The sequence below is a fragment of the Hemiscyllium ocellatum genome, chromosome 21 (assembly GCF_020745735.1).
Source record: "Hemiscyllium ocellatum isolate sHemOce1 chromosome 21, sHemOce1.pat.X.cur, whole genome shotgun sequence".
NCBI classification, from domain to species: Eukaryota; Metazoa; Chordata; class Chondrichthyes; order Orectolobiformes; family Hemiscylliidae; genus Hemiscyllium; species Hemiscyllium ocellatum.
In genome coordinates, this window is record NC_083421.1 from 54,552,840 (window position 1) to 54,579,295 (window position 26,456).

Consider the following 26,456-nt stretch of genomic DNA (forward strand, 5'->3'; position numbering starts at 1 on the left):
AAGGTCAATGCATAACACTGGAAGGCCAAAGAGATTCTTTCACTGTGTCAATGGTTCTCCAAGGTGCAGTCAATATTTGTCTCAGCAAGTGTCTGGGGAACAGTGCAGTAGAGCGTGAAGCCCTGCATCATGTAGCTATTCAGGACAGACCTCAACAAAAAATATTACCTCGAGACCTTCTTGACAAAGGCACACTCCAGAAGATGAGGAGCGACAGTCTTCACAAATGCAACCAATTCAAAGGCAGCATGTGTGCACGAAGGATTTGTCAGACAGTGTCCTTCTCACCGCCAGCCAAGCTATGTCTTGGTGCTTACTGTAAAGTTCTGGTGATGAGGCATTCTGCCAAATGACTCGGACAGTCTGCTCAGGGAACCATGAGATAGGATCCCACAGGGTCTCAAGGACATTATTTCCTCTGCCTGATGGATTTGTGGTTAAAGGTGCTTTTCTTTGCAAATTTGTCCACATGGGACAGGTGAGACGGAATGGTCCAACTACTTGCAACATTCCGCAGCGATGAGGCCAGACCCATCCTTTACAACACCAGGGATGGGTACAACCTCAGTAAGCAGTGACATATAGCGTTTGCATATCATGGGTCTACACACAGCTTGATGCAGCCGCACACAAAGGTAGGCATCAGGATGAGGGCAGAGATGGGTACATCCTCAAGTTTTTTGCGAAGATTTGTAGCTCGGGTGCTCGTTGTTGCGGTTCTGTTCGCCGAGCTGGAAGTTCTTGTTGCAAACGTTTCGTCCCCTGGCTAGGCGACACCAAAGCACTGATGATGTCGCCTAGCCAGGGGACGAAACGTTTGCAACAAAAACTTCCAGCTTGGCGAACAGAACCACAACAATGGGTACATCCTTCCTGGCCGTACCTAGAGCATTTTACATGATGTCCCTGCAGACACAGTCATATTTGATGTCTAAATGAATTGGGTGGCTGTTAAGGTGCAGGCTCGGGAATGCCACACGCAGCACCTCCAACAAACTTCACATCTGATGACCAAGTTTTTTCCTGCAGTGGAGAGGCATCAGTGCTTCTGCGAGCCGAGTTTCCACCTCATCTTGGTGATATGCTCCTCCCAAGTTTTTGAGCACATCCTGGCCCCTTCAAACCATACACCCAAAACCTTCTGGTAATATGTCTTGATTGACAGTGAAAAGGATGAAGTTCCCAAAGAACACGACCTCACTCTTACCTCTGTTTACCTTGGCTTCTGAGGCCAGTTTGTACTGGTCACAGATACCCAAGAATCTGTGCACTGACTATGGATCAGAGCAGAAAATGGTGACACTATCCGTGTACAGGGAGGCTTTGACTTCCAGGCCTTCACTGCCTGGAAGAGTCACCCCTGTCAGGCTCGCATCTTCCAATCAGCAAAAGGTTCTATGCAACACACAAACAAGACAACAGAGAATGGGCAGCCAGAGAAGATCAAAAAACGTTCAGATTCCCACCCATCAAGGATAGAGGACAGGAACAACTAGGAGGCTGTGCTGTGTGTCATACAGTCTGGCATAAAAAGGATCTACTGACCCTCAGACTGTCAGACAGAGATGACATTATCAAGATAACTCCTTCCTTCAGGTTGCTAATTTTAGAGCTCTCCCTGTGCACCCCTGGAAGAAGAATCATGTGCACATCTCATCTTGCCCCATGGAGAGGACCCTGGACCACATGAGTTTCCAGAACAGAAATGTTAAAGGAAGGATAGAAAGGGAAGCAAGACAGAGGAGGGGAAGTGGCTTTTTTTGATAAGATATAGCATTACTGCTGTACTTAAGGAGGATCTTCCTGGGAATACATCCAGGGAAGTTAGTTGGGTGGAACTGAGAAATAAGAAAGAAATGATAACCTTACTTGGATTGTATTATAGACCCTCTAATAATTGAGGAACAAATTTGTAAGGAGATTTCAATTATCTGTAGGAATAATAGAGTGGCTGTGGCAGGTGATTTTAATTTTCCAAACACAGACTGGGAATGCCATAGTGTTCAGGGTTGAGGTAGAGAGGAATTTGTTAAGCGTGTACAAGAAAATTTTCTGATTCATTATGTGGATGTTCTGACTTGAAAAGAAGTCAGAACTACTCTTGGGAAATGAGGCAAGGCAGGTGACTGAGACAGACAGGTAAAAGACATAGGGTGGTGGTGGAGGATTGCTTTTCAGACTGGAGGCCTGTGACCAGTGGAGTGCCACAAGCACCAGTGCTGGGTCCACTACTCTTCGTCATTTATACAAACGATTTGGATGTGAACATCGGAGGTATAATTAGAAGGTTGGAAGATGACACCAAAATTGGAGGTGCTGTCAAAAGCGAAGGAGGTTACCTCAGAGTACAATGGGATTTGAATAGATTGGCCAATGGGCTGAGGAGTGGCAAATGGAGTTTACTTGAGATAAATATGAGGTGCTGCATTTTAGAAAAGCAGATCAGAGCAGGACTTATATGCTTAATGGTAAGGTCCTGGGGTGTATTGCTGAACAAAGAGACCTTGGAGTGCAGGTTCATAGCTCCTTGAAAATAGAGTTGCAGATAGATAGGATAGTGAAGGCGGCATTTGGTATGCTTTCCTTTATTAGTCAGACCATTGATTATAGGAGCTGGGAGGTCATCTTGCGGCTGCATTGGTTATGCCATTTTTGAATTATTACGTGCAGTTCTGATCTCCTTTCTATTGGAAGATGTTGTGAAACTTGAGAGGGTTCAGAAAGGATTTACAAGGATGTTGCCAGAGTTGGAGCATTTGAGCTACAGAAAGAGGCTAAATAGGCTGCAGCTGTTTCCCCTGGAGTAGAGACTGAAGGTGACTTTATAAGAGGTTTTTAAATTGGGGCAATGCTAATTACAACAGCATTAGACAGAAACTGGAGAAGGTAGATTGACGGCAGCTATTTAAGGGTAAACCCACTTCATGCCCACCTCATCAATGCATCAAGGTCTTGTACTGGGCCTAAACTCACCTCGCCGAATCTGCGCACATGCCAACAGGAACACAAACGAACCTTTGCTACAGCAGCCATGAGTTGGCGCTAGGACCGCCTCATTGATGCAGAAGCAGTAGGCACCCAAACTCTTTCTGATGCCACTGCTACAAGTCTGCACTGGGCCTAATTGCCAACTGCCGGAGAGTCTGTGCTGGGCCCACATGCTGACTGCCATGAGTCCACATTGACCCTATTCACCAATGAGCTCTTAAACAAGAGGTAGGTAAAATGGAAGATAAAAAAAAAGTGAAAATAGAGACGGAAATTTAAAGGAACGAAAAGAAAAGCAGATGGAGCGAACAAGCCCCATGCTCCATTTCTATCTTACCGGAAATTAAAAGGAAGCATTTCGAGTCATAGAGATGTACAGCATGGAAACAGATCCTTCGGTCAACTCATCCATGCCAACCAGATATCCCACCCAATCTAGTCCCACCTGCCAGCACCAGGCCCATATCCCTCCAAACCCTTCCTATTCATATACACATCCAAGTGTCTCTTAAATGTTCCAATTGTACCATCCTCCACCACATCCTCTGGCAGCTCATTCCATACACGTAACACCCTCTGCGTGAAAAAGGTGTCCCTTAGGTCTCTTTTATATCATCCCCCTCTCACCCTAAACCTATGCCCTCTAGTTCTGGACTCCCCCACCCCAGGGAAAAGACCCAATCTATCCCCCCATAATTTTGTAAACCTCTATAAGGTCACCCCTCAGCCTCCAACGCTCCAGGGAAAACAGCCCCAGCCTGTTCAGCCTCTCCCAAAAGCTCAAGTCCTCCAACCCTGACAACATCCTTGTAAATCTTTTCTGAACCCTTACAGATTTCACATCTTTCCAATAGGAAGGAGACCAGAATTGCACGCAATATTCCAACAGTGGCCTAACCAACGTCCTGTACAGCTGCAACATGACCTCCCAACTCCTGTACTCAATACTCTGACCAATAAAAGAAAGCATACCAAACGCCTTCTTCACTATCCTATCTACCTGCGAATCCACTTTCAAGGAGCTATAAACCTGTACTCCAAGGTCTCTTTGTCAGCAATACTCCTTAGGTCCTTACCATTAAGTGTATAAGTCCCGCTAAGATTTACTTTCCCAAAATGCAGCACCTCACATTTATCTGAATTAAACTCCATCTGCCACTTCTCAACCCATTGGCCCATCCGGTCAAGATCCTGTTGTAATCTGAGGTAACCCTCTTCACTGTGCACTACACCTTCAATTTTGGTGTCATCTGCAAACTTACTAACTGTACCTCTTATGCTCGCATCCAAATCATTTATGTAAATGACAAAAAGTAGAGGATCCAGCACCGATCCTTGTGGCACTCCACTGGTCACAGGCCTCCAGTCTGAAGAACAACCCTCCACCACCACCCTCTGTCTTCTACCTTTGAGCCAGTTCTGGATCCAAATGGCTAGTTCTCCCTGTATTCCATGAGATCTAAATCTTGCTAATCAGTCTCCCATGGAGAACCTTGTCGAAAGCTTTACTGAAGTCCACATATATGATATCTACCGCTCTGCCCTCATCAATCCTCTTTATTACTTCTTCAAAAAACTCAATCAAGTTTGTGAGACATGATTTCCCACACACAAAGCCATGTTGACTATCCCTAATCAATCCTTGCCTTTCCAAATACATGTACATCCTGTCCCTCAGGATTCCCTCCAACAACTTGCCCACCACTGACGTCAGGTCTATAGTTCCCTGGCTTGTCCTTAACACCCTTCTTAAACAGTGGCACCACATTAGCCAACCTCCAGTCTTCTGGCACCTCACCTGATACAAATATCTCAGCAAGAGGCCCAGCAATCACTTGTCCAGCTTCCAACAGAGTTCTAAGGTACACCTGATTGGGTCCAGGGGATTTATCCACCTTCACCCATTTCAAGACATCCAGCACTTCCTCCTCTGTAATCTGGACATTTTGCAAGACGTCACCATCTATTTCCCGACAACCTATATCTTCCATATCCTTTTCCACAGTAAATACTGATGCAAAATACTCATTTAGTATCTCCCCCATTTTCTGTGGTTCCACACAAAGGCCGCCTTGCTGATCTTTGAGGGGCCCTATTCTCTCCCTAGTTACCCTTTTGTCCTTAATGTATTGGTAAAAATTCTTTGGATTCTCCTTAATTTTATTTGCCAAAGCTATCTCATGTCCCCTTTTTGCCCTCATGATTTCCTTCTTAAGTATACTGCAATTTCCTTTATACTCTTCTAAGGATTCACTCGATTTGTCTTGTCTATACCTTATATATGCTTCCTTCTTTTTCTTAACCAAACCCTCAATTTCTTTAGTCATCCAGCATTCCCTATACTTATCAGCCTTTCCCATCATCCTGACAGGAATATACTTTCTCTGGATTCTTGTTATCTCATTTCTGAAGGCTTCCCATTTTCCAACCGTCCCTTTACCTGCGACCATCTGCCTCCAATCAGCTTTTGAGAGTTCTTGCCTAATTCTGTCAAAATTAGTCTTTCTCCAATTTAGAACTTCAACTTTGGATCTGGTCTATCCTTTTCCATCATTATTTTTAATCTAATAGAATTATGGTCGCTGGCCCAAAAGTACTCCCCCACTGACACCTCTGCCCTACCTTATTTCCCAAAAGTAGGTCAAGTTTTGCACCTTCTCTAGTAGGTACATCCACATAACTGAATCAGAAAATTGTCTTGTACACACTTAAATTCCTTTCCATCCCTTAACACTATGGCAGTCCAAATCAATGTTTGGAAAGTTAAAATTCCCTACCATAACCACACTATTTTTCTTACAGATAACTGAGATCTCCTTACAAGTTTGATCCTCAATTTCCCTCTGACTATTAGGGGGGCTATAATACAATTCCAATAAGGTGATCATCCCTTTCTTATTTCTCAGTTCCACCCAAATAACTTCCCTGGATGTATTTCTGGGAATACCCTCCCTCAGCACAGCTGTAATGCTATCCCTTATCAAAATTGCCACCTTCTCTCCTCTCTTGCCTCCCTTTCTATCCTTCCTGTAGCATTTGTATCCTGGAACATTAAGCTGCCAGTCCTGCTCATCCCTGAGCCATGTTTCTGTAATTGCTAGGATATCCCAGTCCCATGTTCCTAACCATGCCCTGAGTTCATCTGCCTTCCCTGTTAGGCCCCTTGCATCGAAATAAATGCAGTTTAATTTATTAGTCCTACCTTGTCCCTTCCTGCCCTGACTGTTTGACTCGCTTCTGTTCTCAACTGTACCAGTCTCAGATTGATCTCTTTCCTCACTATCTCCCACCACATCCCCTCCTTCTTGTACAGGTCACTTCTACCCCAAAGGAGATTTTAATGATCTAGAAATGTGAATCCTTTCCCCATACACCAGTTCCTCACCCATGCATTCATCTGTTCTATTCTCCTATCCCTTCCCTTACTAGCTCATAGCACTGGGAGTAATCCAGATACTACTACTTTCGAGGACCTCCTTTTAAAATTTCTGCCTAGTTCTCTGTAATCTCCCTTCAGAATCTCAACCTTTTCCCTTCCTATGTCATTGGTTCCAATGTGGACAATGACCTCTTGCTGGCCCCTCTCCCCCGTGAGAACATTCTGCACCCTCTCTGAGACTTCTTTGATCCTGGCACCAGGGAAGCAACACACCATTCTGCTTTTTCGCTGCTGGCCAGAGATATGTCTGTCTGTACCTCGAACTAGAGAATCCCCTAACACAATTTATCTCTTGGAACCCGACATACCCCTCATTGCATTACAGCCAGTCTCCATCTTGGCTGTTTGGTGCTATGTTCCCTTGAGAATCCATCACCCCCTACATTTTCCAAAACAGCATACCTGTTCGAACCGGGTATATCCACAAAAGACTCCTGCACTAGCTGCCTACCTCTCTTACCTTTCCTGGAGTTAACCCATTTATATGACTGTCCCTGAGACTTTTCCCCCTCCTATAACTGCCGTCCATCACATACTGTTGCAAGTTCCTCATCGCTTCTGTTTCGTCAACCAATCCATTTGATCTGATGAGATTCACAGCCAGCAGCATTTATGGCTGATATAATCCGCAGTAACCCTTAAACTCTCTTTAAACTCCCACATCTGACAAGTATACATATTACTCTATTAAAGGCCATCTTTGCTCCTTCACAATCTACAGACCCAGAAATTAACACTGTCTTATTCCTCTACAAACATTGCCCCAGGTTAAATTAACAGTTATGGCTTATATTTTAAGTTCAGTCAAGAGACATATCTCCAAAAACATAATCAAGAAAGAACCTACTCTACTCACTACTGCAGATTTTCTGTAGGCCACACTTAAAACAACAATTAACTTCTCTGATATTGTGCTGAGAACTTCGCCCAACAGTTCCTCCAAGATCGGTTGTGAATTTCACTGTTTGATAATTTTTCTAGATGCACTCCGATGTCCAGTGATACACGAATTCACACATCAAAGGCAGTACCTGTGCAGGTTCTCTCTTGCTCTCTCTCTTCTGCAATGACCTCACCATGTGCTTCCTTTGTCTGTTATGTAAGGTTTAGAAGACTGAAATCAGAGGATTTCAGGGAATATAAAGGGTCCAGTAAAGAACTTAAACAAGAGTTTAGAAGGGCTAAAAGGGCCTGTGAAATATCCTTGGCAACTAAGATTGAGGAGAATGCCAAGTCATTTTAAAGACATAAAGATCAAGAGGGCAGCGAGGGAAAGGCTAGATCTACTGAAGGACAAAGGAGGGAACTTATGCATGGAGTGAGAGAAAGTTGGTCAGGCCCATAATGAGTATTTCGCATCAGTATTCACCAAGGTGAAGGATAGGAAGATGATAGGATTAGGGAGGGATATTTTTAAATTCCAGGGCATGTCTGTTAAGAAGGTGGTGATGTTGGGTGTCTTTAAAAACATTAAGGTAGATAAGTCCCCAGGACACTGAGAAAGGCAAGGGAGGAGATTGCTGGAATTTTGACAGATATATTTGTATCCTCTTTAGCCACAGAGCGGTCCCAGATGCCTGGAGCATAGCCAATGTCGTTTCTTTGTATAAGGAAAGTGTAAGGGACAATCCAGGAAATTACAGGCCAGTCAGTCTTCGATCAGTGGTAGGGAAAATTATTGCAGAAGATCCTGAAGGACAGGATTTACTCACATTTGGGGAAAAAAAAATGACTTATTACGGATGGGTGGCTTAGTTTTTTTTATGAAGGAGGCCTTGCCTCACAAATCTGAATGAGTTCTTTGGCGAAGTGATGAAGATGATTCATGAGGGAAGGGCAGGTGATGTAGACTGTATGGACTTTAATGAAGCATTTGACAAGGTGCTCCAAGATAGGCTGATCCAATAGATTAAATCACATGGTATCCATGGTGAGTTGTTAAGATGGATATAAAATTGCCTTGATCCTAGAAGACAAAAGGTCGTTGTCGAGGGCTACCTTGGTCCACTCCTCTTCTACCCTCAACATCTCCCCACAGTCCCATGGCAACTTCCACACAATCACAGATGGGGCAACATTTGCCTGTTTACTTACTCCTCACTGTCCAAGACCGCAGACACACCTTCCAGTTGAAGCAGCAATTTATCTGCACTTTACTCAATTTAGTCTACTGTACTTCCTGCTCACAATGTGGTCTCCCCTACACTGGAGAGGAGAAGCGCAGACTGGGCAACTGCTTTTCAGAACATCTACGTTTCATCCACAAAAATGACCTTGTGCTTCCAGTTCCATTTCAACATACCACTGAGTTCCGTGTCTTGGATATCCTACAGTACTCCTGCAAAGCGCAGCACAAGTTGGAAGAACAACACGTCATTTGAACTTGGGAATCCTGCAACCTTCTGGACTCAATATCAAGTTAATTAATGTTATGGGCTGCCATCACTAACAACTCTTTGTCAGCCACTAATGATTCCCATTACCAGTTATTCATTCTCCCAGGCTGACCTTTACCCACTCCTTTGTCTGCCCATCTGTTTTTCTCTTTCTCTGGGCTCCACCTCCACCTACCATTTAGTCCTTCCCCTTCTCCTACCCTTCTTTTCCTCGCTACTATCAATTCTGAAGGAGTATCAGTAGACCCAAAACATGATGTTGCTTTTACCTGCTGAGTTTTTTCAGTAATTTCTGATTTTGTTTCTGATTTCCAGCATCCACAGGTTTTTCTTCTCACTTTGTTTTTCAATGCTTTTCAATGCAGAAGTAATCTATTTCTGCACTCAAATTCTTAAAATTCTCTGTACCTCAATCCTAGAATTATGGATTAGACCACACTGCAAGACGAGATTGCTGACCTTTCTTTGAATTTTAATTTATTGTGAATTATTTACAGCCCTTCTACCACAATCGCAGTTCTGTGAGCCTGAGATTAGCCAACCATGTTTACTGGGTTTCATTTGCGGTCTGCCCAAAGATGTGCTCTCCTGGGCTAACTGCACTTCTCTACCATTTCTGGATTTCATGGCTAGGCCAACTTCATCACTATTTTTTTTGTTACCCCATCCATCACAGCTTCTGCACACAACGTGGATTTTCTTTCTCATGAAATACCTCAATTCACATGTCTTTCAAAATCCTACCCTTAGAGTGGCTTCTGGTCTTCACTCTCCTGGCTTCAAATTTGACACCACCCTACTTCTGTCATTTAAGTATATCCCACCATGACACTTCTGACTTTGGGCTAGACTTTGTCAGGGAATGGTCTCATTCATCAGTTGGAAAAAACATGGCAAAGGTCCAATCAAATCAGGTGTCCTTTAGGCATTTGTAGCTTCCGTCAGTCTGCTCCCCAATTTGGCATCTATTGGCTCATATTCCACCTGCTTAAATTGCCAGCCGAAGACCTGCTTCAACTTGCTGTCACCAATGCAACAGACCATGGAAGCTGGAGGTATTATACTTACCATTGGTCCTGGAATGTCGTGGAACCCCGATCAAATTTTTGTCAGGGTGAGATGGGGTCATGGATCACAAGATGGAATGGGCATGGGGAATTAGAGGCTAAGGGGTGATTTTTTGCAAATTCTCCCGAATAGGGTCTGCTCGAACCCCTCCGATTTAATTGGTGGATGTTCTCTTGCCATACAATACTTACATGGGGCCTCTGTCATGGTTAAGTAGGTCTAGAAACCATGGCTCCCACTGCACCCAGTTCCATTAAATCCAATACTTTGTCTCTGTACTCCAGCCTATTATCTCTTTCATGCTCACCCTCACCACTTACTGCCAAACTGGAGGTGCCTAATAATTGCCAAGTATCCAGATCTACCTCAACACTCCTTGCGTCCATTATTGTACAGATTTTCCCTGAAGTTCCAGACTCCAGTCCAAGACTGCTACTTTCACTTAAAAAAAACTTTGTCTTCACTCCTTTCTTCAGTCATCATCCCTCCTTCTGTTCCATTCTTTTTGGCGTACTGTATGAATCTAACAAATTACATTCCTATCCAACTTATTCCTTCCAGAACTGACTGGGTGATTTTGTCAGCAGATCAGCCCTCACGACTCCTTGTCACTAACATATTAACCAGAATAAATTGTTGTTCTCTTCCCTGTATTAAAACTCAAATGTCTAAAATCTCCGCTTACTATATCTAACCTCAACTCATGTCAAAGTTTAATATCAAAATTAAAACATTGCTTTTGTCTCTCCACAATATTTCTGTATACTGTCATAACTAAATATTAGTTGGCAAGGTATACTGCGAAATATCATTTTTCATCATGTTGCATCTCCAACAACAACTACTCTTGTTTCCTCTGCAAGAGCTGACTTTTCAGGTCAATCAACAAGCCACTTAAAAAGAGTCAAGAGTGTGGTGCTGGAAAAGCACACTGATCAGGCAGCACCAGAGGAGCAGGAGAATTGACGCCTCGGGCATAAGCCCTTTATCCTAGTTGATTATAACCTCCTGATCTCTAGTGAGGCAGTGTTGCCCTTGTTCATTAGATCCACTCCTCCAAGGAACTTAAATGGAACTGTTGGGAACAACTTCCTAACCACAGAAGTCGTCAATCACTTATTATTAATTATGTCTCTAGATGCTTTTTTCTTTTCTCCTTCACGGTGATGTCAATATTGGACTAACAATCAGATTTCAACTTGGCTAGTTCTATTTCAATTCTTAGATTTATTGTTGTTTTTAGTATTCAAAATAATTTGGCAAGTTATTCAGTCTCGATGCACTTTGAATGGCATGATCTGCTTGGAGCTCCTTACAAATCTGGAGAACAGGCCCAAAATATTCAACCAACTTTCCAACACCAAGCATTTTTTTTTGTTTCCTGATACAGTCTGTATAAAATGTCAGTATATCCGTTTGATCCATTGTCTCTTGTTGCAATTAAACATCATCTTTAGTTTAATAATTAATCAACATCAAATCATAATTCTTTAACAGCAGTCTGTCAGATCATCAGATTATCTTAAAGTTTGTAAATACTTGAATTCAAAGAGCTGCTGTAAAAATGTTTTCTCTAAACATCTCATTCCCATGCAACACAGGAACTGAATTGAAGAAGAACATTCTTTTATTCACATTAATTTTGCCAGACCAAAATTACTGAATAGTCCAATAACACCATTTCAATCACATGCATTGATTTTAGCACAAATACCTTTAATATACCCTGTCACAGGTATGTGCATTTTCATTGTATGTATTTAATAATAATTTATCACCTTTCAGCAACCAAAGTAATTAAAGCAATGATTAAAAGTATTTATTTTGTGTTATACTTTTCGAACAAAAAGGTTGAAGTAAGCATGTACATACCAAGTGGATACAAGCGCTGAGATCACAAGCCTAATGGACTTGATATACTACTCATCTTTTATTTCCTAAATCAGAAATACAATGGATTACATTACTTTTCATAATACTCACCTAAGCTGCTTTGCATAGCTGATCTCAATTTCTGTCCGGTCCTTAACAAACTTGTTGTATCTCTCTACAAATTCAACTCCCCATTGTGTGTGTTTTTCCAAGTTGTCAAATTGATCCTGTTGGACAAAAAAAAAATATGAATCATATTGCTTGCAAAGTATCAAGCCTACTTTCAAACTTCTACATATTGTATATACTAGTGTACAGCTCAATCGCCTGTTTAAGTCAATCCTTATTTTTGGCCAAAAAATCTTGTATTTTCCATATATCTCATATCTTGCATATATATATGTATATTCCATATATATATATGCAAGTCGATTCTGGTTCTTCACAGTTACAGATCAACTTTTATGAGTCAAGTGCCTGCCTGCTGCGTTCCACTCCAGCTTTCCAGTCTGTGGACCGTACTGCTCTGTTCCAGGTCTTCCATCTGCCAGCCATCACACTTCACTCCAGGTTTGCAGAATTACTGTAATCAGTGGAGCCAGCTTTCACGGTTTCAGTTACCTGTGGTTTACCACGGAGCGAACATACTCCAGGGAATGTTCAGGGACCACACGGCTGCATGGAAGGCAAGTTTTCCATTTTAAATGACCACATGGATATTGACTTGTTTGTGCTTGCATTTCTCTTAAAAACTTATTACAATGCGAAGATGAAATGCAAATGACAAAGACTTGAGTACAAACTTTTTCTTCACCATGTGTCCTATACTCAACCACAGTAGATATTACCTATATAGTATGAAAACATCATAATTACTTTAGTACTTCGTTCAAGCTGGGGCAATTTTATTTTTTTTAACTTTGCTGATATCCAAAATATTATTGTTCATTTTATAGAGAGATCTGGCCCCTGTTTGATCATTTTTTTGACTCATGCCAAGCATAATTTCATCCCCTTGTGACAATACCTTGTATATAAGTCCATCCCCTAATTTCAGCTCAAAAATGGCCTTGAAAACTTGACCTATACATGTGTACATATGGTAATTTCACTCATCGAAGATGATATTTTCCAAGTCACATATACATCATTATTTATTTTTCCACATGAAAAATGGAATGAAACAAAGTATTTCAGAATTACAATCAAAGCATTCATCTTCATGCAAATATTTAAAAGCATTTACACAATGTAAAAATGGTTTTCTGTTTTCTTGAATATGGAAAATGTCTTACAGTAGCATATTGCATTCTTAAGCAATACTGGAATACTGTATAGAGTGCTGCATAATGCACTCTAAAATTATGTATAGATTGCTAAATTAAGTATTTTGACCTACAGCTCAAAGTCTTGGCTTCCAGTTAGCTAGTGATTTCTTTCTTTATTCTAAAACACATTGCAATCATGCCAAATGGTCAATAATGAGCTATGCAACTGAGAAAACAGAGGGTTAAGGGAATATTTTTTCACTGAGGGGCTGGCTCATGTTCGAAGTTCACTGCATGGAAGGTCGGCTGAGTCAGAAACTCGCATCACCCTTAAGTGGTAAAGCTGGAAATAGGATCACACTGTAAGATGTGTGTTGACTGGCAAGAAATAACATGCTAAATGTCCTCTTCTGTATTGTAAATTTCTATGAATCTAAGTCTTCACAAAAGAAAGGAATTTTGTCGTGAATGAAACCTTTGAAGAGCAGGTGTGCATGCTAGAATGGATAGAGATAGAGGAAGCTGATGTGCTGAAAATTTTGTCAAACATTAAGATTGACAAGTTGCCAGGCCCAGACCAGATTTGTCCTCGGCTGCTTTGGGAAACAAGAAATACAATTGCTTCGCCACTTGCAAAGATCTTTGCATCCTTGCTCTCCACTGGAGTCATATTATTGTTAATATATGAGGACTGGAGAGAGGCAAGTGTAATTCCTCTCTTCAAGAAAGGAAATAGGGAAATCCCCGGCACTTACAGACCAGTAAGTCTCACGTCTGTTGTCTGCAAGGTGTTAGAAAGAATTCTGAGGGATGGGATTTATGACCATCTGGAAGAGCATGGCTTGATTAAATGCAGTCAACACGGCTTTGAGAGGGGCAGGTCATGCTTCACAAACCTTATCGAGTTCTTTGAGGATGTGACTAGAAAAGTTGATGAGGGTCGAGCTGTAGATGTGGTGTATATGGACTTCAGCAAGGCATTTGATAAGGTTCCCCATGGTAGGCTCATTCAGAAGGTCGGGAGGAATGGCATACAGGGGAACTTAGCTGTCTGGATGCAGAATTGGCTGGCCAACAGAAGACAGCGAGTGGTTGTAGAAGGAAAATATTCTGCCTGGAAGTCAGTGGTGAGTGGTGTTCCACAGGGCTCTGTCCTTGGGCCTCTACTGTTTGTAATTTTTATTAATAAGTTGGATGAGGGGATTGAAGGATGGGTCAGCAAGTTTGCAGACGACACAAAGATTGGAGGTGTCGTTGACAGTATAGAGGGCTGTTGTAGGCTGCTACGGGACATTGACAGGATGCAGAGATGGGCTGAGAGGTGGCAGAAGGAGTTCAACCTGGATAAATGCGAGGTGATGCATTTTGGAAGGTCAAATTTGAAAGCTGAGTACAGGATTAAGGATAGGATTCTTGGCAGTGTGGAGGAACAGAGGGATCTTGGTGTGCAGGTACATAGATCCCTTAAAATGGCCACCCAAGTGGACAGGGTTGTTAAGAAAGAAATGGTGTTTTGGCTTTCATTAACAGGGGGATTGAGTTTAAGAGTCGTGAGGTCTTGCTGCAGCTCTATAAAACTTTGGTTAAACCGCACTTGGAATACTGTGTCCAGTTCTGGTCGCCCTAATATAGGAAAGATGTGGATGCTTTGGAGAGGGTTCAGAGGAGATTTACCAGGATGCTGCTTGGTCTGGAGGGCTTATCTTATGAAGAGAGGTTGACTGAGCTCGGACATTTTTCATTGGAGAAAAGGAGGAGGAGAGGGGACCTAATTGAGGTATACAAGATAATGAGAGGCATAGATAGAGTCGATAGCCAGAGACTATTTCCCAGGGCAGAAATGGTTAACATGGGGGGTCATAGTTTTAATCTGGTTGGAGGAAAGTATAGAGGGGATGTCAGAGGTGGGTTCTTTACACAGAGTTGAGAGAGCATGGAATGCGTTGCCAGCAGCAGTTGTGGAAGCAAGGTCAGTGGGGATATTTGAGAGACTGCTGGACATGGATATGGTCACAGAAATTTGAGGGTGCATACAGGAGGATCAATGGTTGGCACAACATCGTGGGCTGAAGGGCCTGTTCTGTACTGTTCTACATTCTATGTTCTAAGTATTTTTCATTTAAAATGAAATGACTACAATAGTTTTTCCTTCTTAAAGATCAGAAAATAATCTATTAGTATGCTCATGGAAAATTCAGTTTGCAATCAGTATCTTTGTGGAGATAGTACTCCTGTGGTAATGTCAGTGGACCAGCAATCCAGAAGCTCAGTCCAATGCTCTAGAGCCAAAAGGTTAGTATCCTGTACAATTTAAATTGAATTAATTCTGGAATTGAAAATCAGTCCCAATAATGACAATTGTTCCCATTACTATGTATTATTTCTTGTCAGGAGAGCCTATCTGGTCCACCAGCATCTTTTTAATGTAGATAGTCTACTACTTATACCTGGTCTGGCTCGCAATTCACTCCACATCCATAGCAATGTGGCTGAGTTTTAACTGTTCTCTAAAATTGCCGAGCAAACTAACAGGAAATAAGGAATGAACAATTCCCATATTCCACATAAGATTGAAAAAGGGGTCGTAAGTAGACTCAAATATGGATAAAATGAAGAATTATATCAAGTACATGTGTGCATCTCTTCCCAGAAACATGAGAGGAATAGCAGATTGAGTCAAACAGAAGCACACTGAAATTAATCTTGTTCCAAAAACTGTTGAAGAGGCAATGTGAGAATTGGCTAATTGTGTAACCAGATTTTTATTAGGTTTTAGATCTTAATACTCAATTGCCATTATAAAACATTTATTCAGGACTTCATAAGAATGTCACAAATTTTTTCAGTTTATTTGAACACTTTTCTTACACTAACAATAACTCGAGCACAATACCATGCTAAAGAAGCCTGACTAGGTGCCCCACAAGTTTAAGAGATGTCATGCAGGTCTTCTTTCTCCGTTTGATAGTGCAGAAAACTAGTCTAATAATATGTTCTAATAACTCTGACAGTGAATGGTCCATATTAAAACTGGATTTGGATTTTTTTCCCCTCAATCTACGTATTCATATTTCTCATGTTAAAGCCATGCACAAAACCTCAAGTTAATCCTTCAGTTTCATTTAAATATTTCTGCATAATTCATGAGGTCATGCTTGGAATTTCTTTTGGCAAATTCAAAGTGAAGTAGGATAGCATTTGAAACGCAAAATTATTTAATTTTGACATATTTTTGATCTAGCATATTTCCTCAGACCAGCTACACAGACCATAACGCTGCAGTCCACTTTAAGTTGTTCCAAATTACTTTTGATGAGAATGTAATATTACACTAAAATTAACCATAATCAAATAATTTAACAGTTGAGAACGTCATACAACTTCTAACAGAAAGATTCTAATTTATGAAATACAATGCATCCAAAGTCTTTAACACTGTTTCATTCCATAACCACCATGCAAATTTAATTTTACTCACATTATCACATTGATGGAATTTATGCACTAAATTGTTGTTCCAAATCTACAAGATATGACTAAGATTCACACAATAACTACAGGTCCCTTCAACACATCTTTTTTCTTTCTTTTTGCTGTCCTCTTGACTATCCACTTCACCCACCAAGGGTCAAACTCATGACTTCTGGATTGTCTCCATGCCTGTGGGGAAAAGATCTGCCACCCTGCCAACCCATAATAGGCCCACACAGAACACAGGAAAGCAAACTTGGCCAAACTATACCAAAACACCCAGGATGCCTCAGCAGGGGCCAAGCAGACTGACAAGCGAAACCAGACAGAACTCGCAGACAAGGGAATACACTTCCCAGCACCCACTAACAATGTCAGATCAACACAGCCGTCCCAAAGCCCCGAGGTCAGTCTCATAACCCAGCAATACCAAAGCCACACAAAGACCAGGTCAGAGAGGCACCACCAAGAGCAGTGCTCGCAGGACAAGCCAATGGAAGCACCTTACTGTTTCAGAGGAGACATTAGCACCGATCTGTGAAGGGAAATGGAAGCTCCAGACCCATTGATACTGTCAGGATGTTGCATTGTATCGAGAATCAGGACATTCATCTGATAACTGTTTTCCGAGTAGCATCATTGTAACTAGATTACTCCATTTCCAGATTCATTGTATTTTTCCCCATTTCTAATTAGCCTTATTGTACAAGATTATTACAAAAACTGGCTTCTTCCTCAGCTGGAGGAAGAGAATTCTGGCTACCTGGACAGACTGTGCTGTTTCAGCCTAGCCAATTTCTCTACCTGATATCGCTGTACTAATAAACTGTCAATTTCACTTTGAACTGTGCTTTGTGATCTCTAATGTATTGGGCTAATTTCTCCAACAATGCTGTACAACTTGTCTTTAAAATCTGCTCATTTAGTTTAGCGAGAATACAATTGGACTAAAAAAAATCAGTTTTATCAAAGAGATGAACACAACATCCAGCGCTTAAGTGTAGCGCTTGTTGATTTCACTCAGTAGTTCAGTGTTAGAAACGCATTTTGGATATATAACAATATTGTAATGCAAATATGTAGAGCTTTCACAAAGCACTTTATTCAACTACTGAAAAAGAAAAGAATTGCACATTTCATGAAGCTCAAGGTTGTTGTACATAAAAATATCCACATTTCTTAACTCAAATTCCTTCACTTTATCGTTAAGCCAAAGAACCAATTAAAACAAATACCCCAAAGAACCAATTAAAACAAATACCCCATCGCCATTTGATGAATCTGCCTCTCCAAACCCTACTTCCAGATTAACTTTCTCAACTACATGACCAACTCAATTTTACTATGACATACAATGGATTTACATCTCACTCCTCCAACCTGAAACACAAAAGACATACGATCTGAATGGTGAGAAATAGAAAGAAAGAAACACCATTCAGTGTTACTTTTGTCTGACAAGAATTTAGAAATTCACAAAGAAGCCAATCTCAAAGTTCCCACACACAAAACAGCAATTTTACTTTGGTTTACACAGGGCAGACTAGCAGTTGGATTTTGTGGCATTTAAGGGGCAGGTTAACCGTTAAGCAAGTTTAGGAACACAATATAACTCAAAAAGCTTCAATAAAACTGTTAAAATCCACTGTTAGAAGTTAACACTGTTCAAAGCCTCCCCTAAATTGGGGTGAAATGTTGCAGATGTCTGAGCAACATTGGCAATGGTAATATATGTGGCAGGATTGGACAACAAGTAAGGTGAAGCCAATCTCAGGAGCAGCTCACACCGCCTTTTAAAGTGGTACAACAAGATTCTCATGAGGCAGTGTCAGCAGCGAGATGCTAATTGATAGGGATTAAGCCTTATTAAACACCTTGTTACGAGCACAACTTGACTGGTTAACATTTGGGAGACAGTAAGATATGGGCAGAAATTAGGCCGTTCAGCCCATCAAGTCTGTCCACCATTCATGGCTGATAAGTTTCTTGACCCTTTCTCCCACTTTCTCCCCATAACTCTAGATTCTAGATTGTCAAGGGAATCAATCAATCTATATTCTTAAATATACACAATGGCCTGGCCTCCACAGCCTTCTGTGGCAGTGAATGCCATAGATTCACCACTCTTTGGCTAAAGAACTTTCTTCGTATCTCTGCTCTAAAAGGTCTTCCCTTTACTCTACAGTTGTGCCCTCAGGTCTTAGTCTCTCCTGCCAAGGGAAACAGTTTCCCAACATCCATTCTGTCCAGACCATTCAGTATTCTGTATGTTTCAATTAGATCTCCCTTCATCCTTCTAAACTCCATCAAGTATAATGCCAGAGTCCTCAAACGTTCATCATATGTTAAGCTTTTCATTCCTGGGACCATTCCGGAGAAATTCCTCTGAACACGTTCCAAGGCCAGTACATCCTTCTGGAGGTATGGGGCCCAAAACTGTGCACAATGTTCCAAATGTGGTCTGACCAGAGCTTGATAGAGCCTCAGAAGTACATCCCTGTTTTTCTATCCAAGTCCTCTCAAAATAAATGCCAGCGTTGCATTGCCTTTCTAACTACTGATTCAACCTGCAAGTTTACCTTGAGAGAATCCTGGACTAGAACTCCCAAGTCTCTGCAATTCAGCCTCCCACCTCCCCAAACAACACAAATGGGGTAAAACATAATAAAAGGAATCAGTGGATTCAGCTTGCTGCTGTGGCTGTTTTCTTCGTGGAATGAGAGAGAAGCAGGTAATACAGAAGATGAAAGTGGGGACACAGAAATTACTATTGTTACAGGTGGGGACTTTTCCTGAGTGCGTGAGAAGGCAGTGCAGTGGGCATGCAAACTTCGTGGTTTCGTGGGTGGAGGAAGGTGAATGGGGAAGATTTGCAGGCAATAATGAAACAGCATGAGCCTTAGTGAATGTGGGTACAGCAGCAGAGACAGAACATGAGAAATTGGAGGAAAAAAAAATGGAGACACTGAATTCTATTCTAGTGGACGAGGACATTGGCCTGCTTCCTTCAGTGCTGTGCATTCCTCCAGAAGGCAGAGACTACTTCCACTCAGGCTGAAAAGCTTGGACCAGGCTAGTGTGATCTGACATGTGGTCTCCACTACTGGTCCTGGGGGAAGAGCAAATTCAGACTGTACACCATCCTGTACAGTAGGACCTCCAGGATCTTGGCCACAAAATAGGGCATTGATTTCCCTGCTTGCCATATCCAAGACGAAATGTCAGAAACAGCAACAAGCTGCAGACCAACACTGCTTGTCAATATGCACAACGGGCTTTTAAAGACAGCATGGTTGCAAGGAATACCGGAATATTCTGGGTATTACTGATTGGAAATTTTTTTTTTTAGGAATGGTGCATTGTAAGATGGGGGAGAAATCAGATACGACAGATACTACAGGGGCATGGTAGATAATTAATGACACAAGTTTGATAAGATAAGCTAAAAAAAATTGCACTAGGTCTCTCAGTGATAAATCCTTCAAAATAAAAACACAATGTGGACTTTTCCAAAAAATGCAAGATTCAAACCAGTATTTTTAAATATTAGATAATACTTTAAGAGAAGAATACTTTACATGACCCTCCAGTAAAGTCTACAGAAGGATCTGAAGAAAATTGAATTATTTAAAGACTTAAAATTCAACATTGGGAATTAAAATGAAAACTTCAAATACCTCTAAATACAAGGAATTAAATAGGAGAACTATGAAGTGTTTTATAAGGTTACCTTAACACAACTACAACATCTAAACGCCATTTGGACAGGTACATGGATAGGAAAGGCTTAAAACGGATATGGGCCAAACACAGGAAAATGGGATGAATTCAGTTCAGGAAACCTAGCTGACATGGACAATTTGGGCCGAAAGGCCTGTTTCTGAGCAGTATGACTCCATGAGTGAACTGCTTCAGTATAATTTGCAGTACATTGAAGGATCTAGCAGTAGGACTTTTTATGTTCCTGTGATATGGGTCACTTTCAAGTTGCATTGGGATCATCTAAATAGTGCCAAATGGTAGCCACCAGTAGAGTAACTGGATCGAGTAACAAATTTCAAGCTTTGAAGGACATTAATGAACTAGTTGGATTGCAACAGGCATCTCCTACTCACTTTTGGGTTACACTCTACAAATCACCACAGTTGAAGTCATAGAGTCATACAGCACAGAAAAAGTCTTTCAGCTCATTGATCTATGTATACTACCAATATGTTAATTCTAATTCCACAATCCATCGTAGGACTTGAATTCTCAATCACAGGGTTACTAATCCAATACCATAACCATCACTATACAACCACATGTAACTCTATTTCCTTCAGTTCAATAAGTTATTAATCTGTTATGTGAAGAAATAGCAAGCTAAAACTAAGTGTCTCCTTATTAAGAAAGCAAACAAGTTACAACTCTATTCTTCTTGTACATTCATAATTTACATAGAGCTAAAGAGACATGAAGTGGTCAACCACCTACCTTCATGACAGAAGTGTGCAAGAGGGTAAAGATGTGGATGGGGTGGTGGAGGGTGGTTTGGGGCTAGGAAAGGGATGAGCAGGAAACAAAACCTCTTCAGCAGAGACAAATGTTTTTTCGATTGTGGAGTATTTCCTCTGGTGGATGTTGATTTTCTTTCGCACTGTCGGAGGGTCAGTGCTGAGGGAGCGGGCACTGTTAGACGGTCAGTGCTGAAGGAGCGGGCACTGTCAGAGGGTCAGTGCTGAGGGAGTGGGCACTGTCGGAGGGTCAGTGCTGAGGGAGTGGGCACTGTCGGAGGGTCAGTGCTGAGGAAGTGGGCACTGTCAGAGGGTCAGTTCTGAGGGAGTTGGCACTGTTGGAGAGTCTGTAAAGTAACCAACTGACAGTTCAATCCCATCCTCATCTTCCTGTAGAATTACAGCTCCAACTCCAATATCACTAGCATCAATGGTGACTTTAAAAGGTTTTGAAAAGTTTGGTGTAACTAAAACTTGTTTGGTGACTAATATCGATTTCAAATGGTCAAATACCTCCTGGCACGCGCATTTGCAGTGTGTAATGGTCTAAACATTTTTTTCAGAAGTGCAATTCAACTAAATGATTTTAAACTTCAGTAAAGTATTCATTAACTACACATAAATTATTCTGGTATGACATTCACACCAAGTTCTATAATTTAAGCTTCAGGTAGAATGCTAGCAACTTTTAACTTATTTAAAATCACTGAAAAATGCACTAACAAACACTACAATCAGACTATCACACTGGGAGACACTATCAGGTCAAGGAAAACGGTCACTACAATCACAGTTCTATAAACTCGCGACTTAGAAATATTGTAACAGTTCTGTTAAGTCTAATTTGCCACCACAGATTCTTTCCATCTTGCTCAAAAGATAGATAGCACATTGTCTTCTGCATTATTGAGTTAGAAATATTTCATTCATTGCCTTATGTGATTCATTTGAGACCACACCAACAAAAAAAAATCAAAAGTTCAACTTCAAATCAATGCTAAGTTATCTGATCACAACCAAAGCTGAAAGTTGAGCAACTACAATTAGTCTTAGTGCACAATTGCTAAGACCTGAAATCACTCGACAATCTCACTACTGACGGCAATCAAGGATACTTTACAGGAACATGCAACTGTGCATATGAGGGGGAAGACAGGACCTGAAACTGAACAGTTTAGCCCAGTGGAATATTCTTGAAAAACTCAACGTCATGGTGGAAATACCAGAGAACACCAGGTACATTTAAAAACAACCTCTATATGACAACAGCTAACTACAAAGCATATTTTTTTAAAAGCTCAATATGTTTCGCATCATTTATTTTGTCTCAGATAATGGTTCAAAAGGAGTTGATGCTCATTTGCAATTAGTTCCGCCCAATCATAGTCTATAAGTGGAAGCAGTGGTGACCTGCTCAACAGGTACAGCTATGTTTGACTCAGCTCCCAATAATCCTAAATAATAATCATTGGCAAGTTAATATAAATTGGATTTACTACTATCGTGCAATTAACTACCTTATCACACAAGGCAAGTGCCTCCTCTGCTAGGATCACAGAAGGTTTATCCCCTACCACTAGCCTCAGCATAACTGAAAGAAAGATTGCTGGTAGTAAACTATTCAAATCAGAACATTATCATACGCATCTTGCATTCATCAGATTGACTAAACACACAGTTTTAAGTGAAGAGTGAATAATACAGAATATTGGGGAACTGGTAAATTGTGTGGGATAGAGATCTTTATTGGATGACCAAGCTACCACTATCTTGCCCAAAGGAGAAAATTAGAAAGTAGTATATTTTACAAGTTGGAAATCTTAAATATAAAGATTTTAAATGGAGTTCAGGTCATATAAAATCCTTGCAGCAAATAACAAGTAATGCAATGTGACAACACAACTAGCAAAAGCCACCTCAGGCTTGGTTTGTACCTGGTATCATCATGTTAAATTTGAAGACACAATTCAGCTTCAGTATTTTGTTCATTCATGATTATCACTTTGTAGGAAAAATCAGCATACATTCATGCAAGTGTTACTGGCATGGAATATGGATTGGGGGAGGGAGAAGTTCCAGTTATGAAAAGAAGTGGTGCTTTCCACTAATGTCTAGTAAAGGGAACTTTTGCAATGATGGTACCTCCAAGATTGTATAATATTAAGAAAGTGATAATCTCCATTGATTAGTGGAACTCAATTAAAAGGCACAAATTTAAAATAAATCATAGACAAAGTTTAGAAAAAAATCTTCAGATAATTTGTAGAAGCTTTTACAAAAAGAGTTATTCAATTTTTTTTCAAGTAATTAAATAATTGAAATTACTTCATGCTTCAGCTGTGCATTTGATTTAAAAAAGTTAGCTACAGAATAGTAATTCCAGAAATTTGATTAACCTAGAATTCTGAAGCAACCTGTTAAAGAAATAATTGCACTCTCTGATGTGGCACAAGATGTTTCTCCATTATGTGCAATACATGCCTTTAAAATGGAAAGTATTTTGTGATTCAAGCGGTTGTCGTCAGACTTCCTTTTAAGTGCTTCCTATAATAGCCCTGAACGTTAACAATGTGGCAAGTTGTCACTATTAATGTCATAAATATCCAAAGACTTAGATATATTCGACACTGCAAAAACAGCATTTTTATTAAGAATTCTTCAAATAGTAATAGGGAATAGTCAGTTGCTGTAGTATATTTTTGTGAAATGTTTAAAATGACTGTACTGGTGGCAGAAACCTGGCCAGATCCAATCTGCCTCTATAGGCCGAGTCACTGCAATTAAAGGGAAGATCAAGAAAGATTCACAACAAATATGTAAAATACCTAAAAATAAAAAGCTGACTGGTATTGACAGTAGTCAGGAAATATTTTACTTGCAATAAAAATATAGACACATAGGTCAAATAAATTTATCATTACTGATCTTAAAGTCGAGTGAATAAACATGCTCATCATATGTCTCCTACAATAGAATTTCCAACCTTAAAGTACCTAACAGCTGCTGCAACAAACTGAAGTCTGCTCTATAAAACTGCCACAATGTTACAGATTATGGAAATAATAAAAACTACTGATCAGTTCAATAAAATTCAAAATGGAATTGTGTGCATGTTTAATTCAGAAGAGGTAAAATTAAACATCCATTCTCATTTCTTAGAGAACAACATTTTTAATACAACAAAGTACTTGATACTCAACACTTAATTCACACATAGTTTGAATAGGCCATTGAATGAGTGAAACTTTTCAGTTTCAAACACAATAAAAACACATTTTATCCAAGGGGCAACATGTTACATGATCAGAAAATTAAAGCATGCTTGAGATTGGTTAACGTTTTTCTTTCAAATACCAGGCTTTAAAATTGTCTGCATTCAGCACATTTCTACATGCACTGAAAATCATATCAAGAATATAGTAGAAATTTCCATTGTGCATTCATTCTAAACCAAATTAAGTTCACTAAATTTAACTTATCAAAAATATTTTCAGTCTCACCAAAATAAAAAACAAATTCAGTCAAGTGTTTAATTACTGAATTTTTTTTATTTCAGAATTGTTTTATGATATTAAATGGTAAACTTGGTGAATGGAGGAAGTTTGCTTTATTAGTATAGTTCAGCATAATACAAAAGGAAATCAAACACCCCCTTAGCCAAGACCTTGTGATATTAAACTACAAACTGCCACAATTTCTTTATTCCTATAAATCACTTTCTCACCTTACCTTTGTATTGCTCCAACAACCTCCCATCTTTACATCAACCATTACCAAAATCAGAGGTGTTTAACAAAAGTCTTCTGCATATCACTTAACATCAGGAATATGCATCTTAAATAACACAGGAAGTCACCTGCTTCATAAGTATATCTGCAATCATGTCAGTCACCTATTGGCACGAAGAAGCTCTCATTTTATGACATATTTAAAAACTGCAGCAGCATGTTTCTGACCACATCCTGTAATGATAAAGCTTCAAACACATTTCAAACCACGCAGCTCAAATAGCAGTTACAAAGCTATACTGCCTGAAATACTTAGTATTTAAATTTGAAGTACAGTTTAAGATCAAAACCATCTAGGCTTCTTCCTATTGGATCAGTCTATTTTTAAACAATTACACTGCAACTTAAACAATAAAGTATGTAGTGAGAGAAATAAGTGACTAGACCTTTTTACAGAGCAAACTAAAGTAGGAAAGAAAGAAATTACTAAAGGTATGAACCTAAATCTCTGTTGATAACAAAATTTGCTTGTCCAGGAAATGGGGGTGGTTACAATTCAAAAACCAAAGGAAAATCTAAAAATATCTAGGGCATAAATTATAATTAGACTAAGAGCAAGAGCAAACTAACAATCATGGACAATGCTGATTTTCACATTCCAATCTTTTTCACACTGCCTTGAGAGAAACAGTAAAAAAAGAGAAAGGAAGTAGAAACACCACACTGCATATAATGGCTTTAACCAGTTATAAAGCATACGCTCTGAATATGACCACAGGATCCACATACATAAACTGACGTGTAGTAGTGCAAATTACTATTCAACTCAGAACATGGAATCAGATCTAACATTAGATATTATGATTGTTAACACTTCCTGAACAATGCTGTATGTGTGCGCACTATGAATTATGCTAATAGCCAAATTGAGATCATCAGTAATTTTTAAACACTGGATAAAATTAAGCATGAAATGAAACTGAGTCAAGACACATTTGGAGATATAGGGTGATCAAGTAGGTACATTTTGCAGCACAGTAACCCTTGAAACTTTTCATTCGCGTTGAAACGTATCCATTCTGTGTATTCTGACATATTATCTTAAATGTCTGGCATTACATCTCTATGCTCATCCATTAACTTAATTTGTTTTTTTCACTTTAATCCACTGTTTTCATAACTACAGAATTGCTCATTGGGTTAGAATCATTCACTAACAGAGTCACACTCCACTGTTTCTTGTTTCCCATCCATCTTAAACATCTTGGATCCTTTAATATATATGGGACTAAATCACATCATCTTGCAGCCAGTCTTTGGAACTGCAACCAGATTACACGTATTTTGTGACAATGCTGCCCCTTTAATAAGGTTATGTTATCCTTGATTTTTTTTTCAAGAGGGGTTGGAAAGGCAGTGGTGCTGACATGGCTGACAGAAACTGCTTAAATCAACAACCAGCCTTCAGATATAATGAAAGGGGAGTGGCCAGTTCTCTTTGTTGAGATTTTTTTAATTTTGGTCTGTTTTTAGTAAGTAATTAAAAACTGCTGGGGCCCCACAGTGAAAAGAAGTTCCATGCTTCAACAGACGTTTCCTGAACTTTCTCTCTGAGACCTCTCCTGTTTATAAGACCCTGTGTTTGAATTTACGTTTTGCCAAGGGCTGTGCTTATGGAATGTAGTAGGGATTGGAATAGCTTCATTAAGTTGCAGTATCATGTCGTTTGG

The 26,456-nt window shown here is 40.1% G+C and overlaps 1 protein-coding gene across 6 annotated transcripts in view; it reads right to left on the reverse strand.

Moving 5' to 3' along the window:
- The window catches only part of LOC132825709 (formin-binding protein 1), a 222,760-nt gene that overhangs the window by 146,858 nt on the left and 49,446 nt on the right, over positions 1–26,456 (reverse strand). For 4 of the 6 annotated variants that reach the window (XM_060841110.1, XM_060841114.1, XM_060841112.1 and 1 more), the window contains exons 1-2: positions 24,728–24,786; positions 11,875–11,990 (exon numbers count right to left, since the gene is read on the reverse strand). In XM_060841110.1, the coding sequence (XP_060697093.1) occupies positions 11,875–11,990; positions 24,728–24,769 (158 nt within the window). In that variant the 5' untranslated portion in view covers positions 24,770–24,786. Of the gene's footprint in view, positions 1–7,458; positions 7,523–11,874; positions 11,991–24,727; positions 24,787–26,456 lie in introns of those variants that run through there. The other 2 variants (XM_060841113.1, XM_060841115.1) reach the window with 2 other exon arrangements.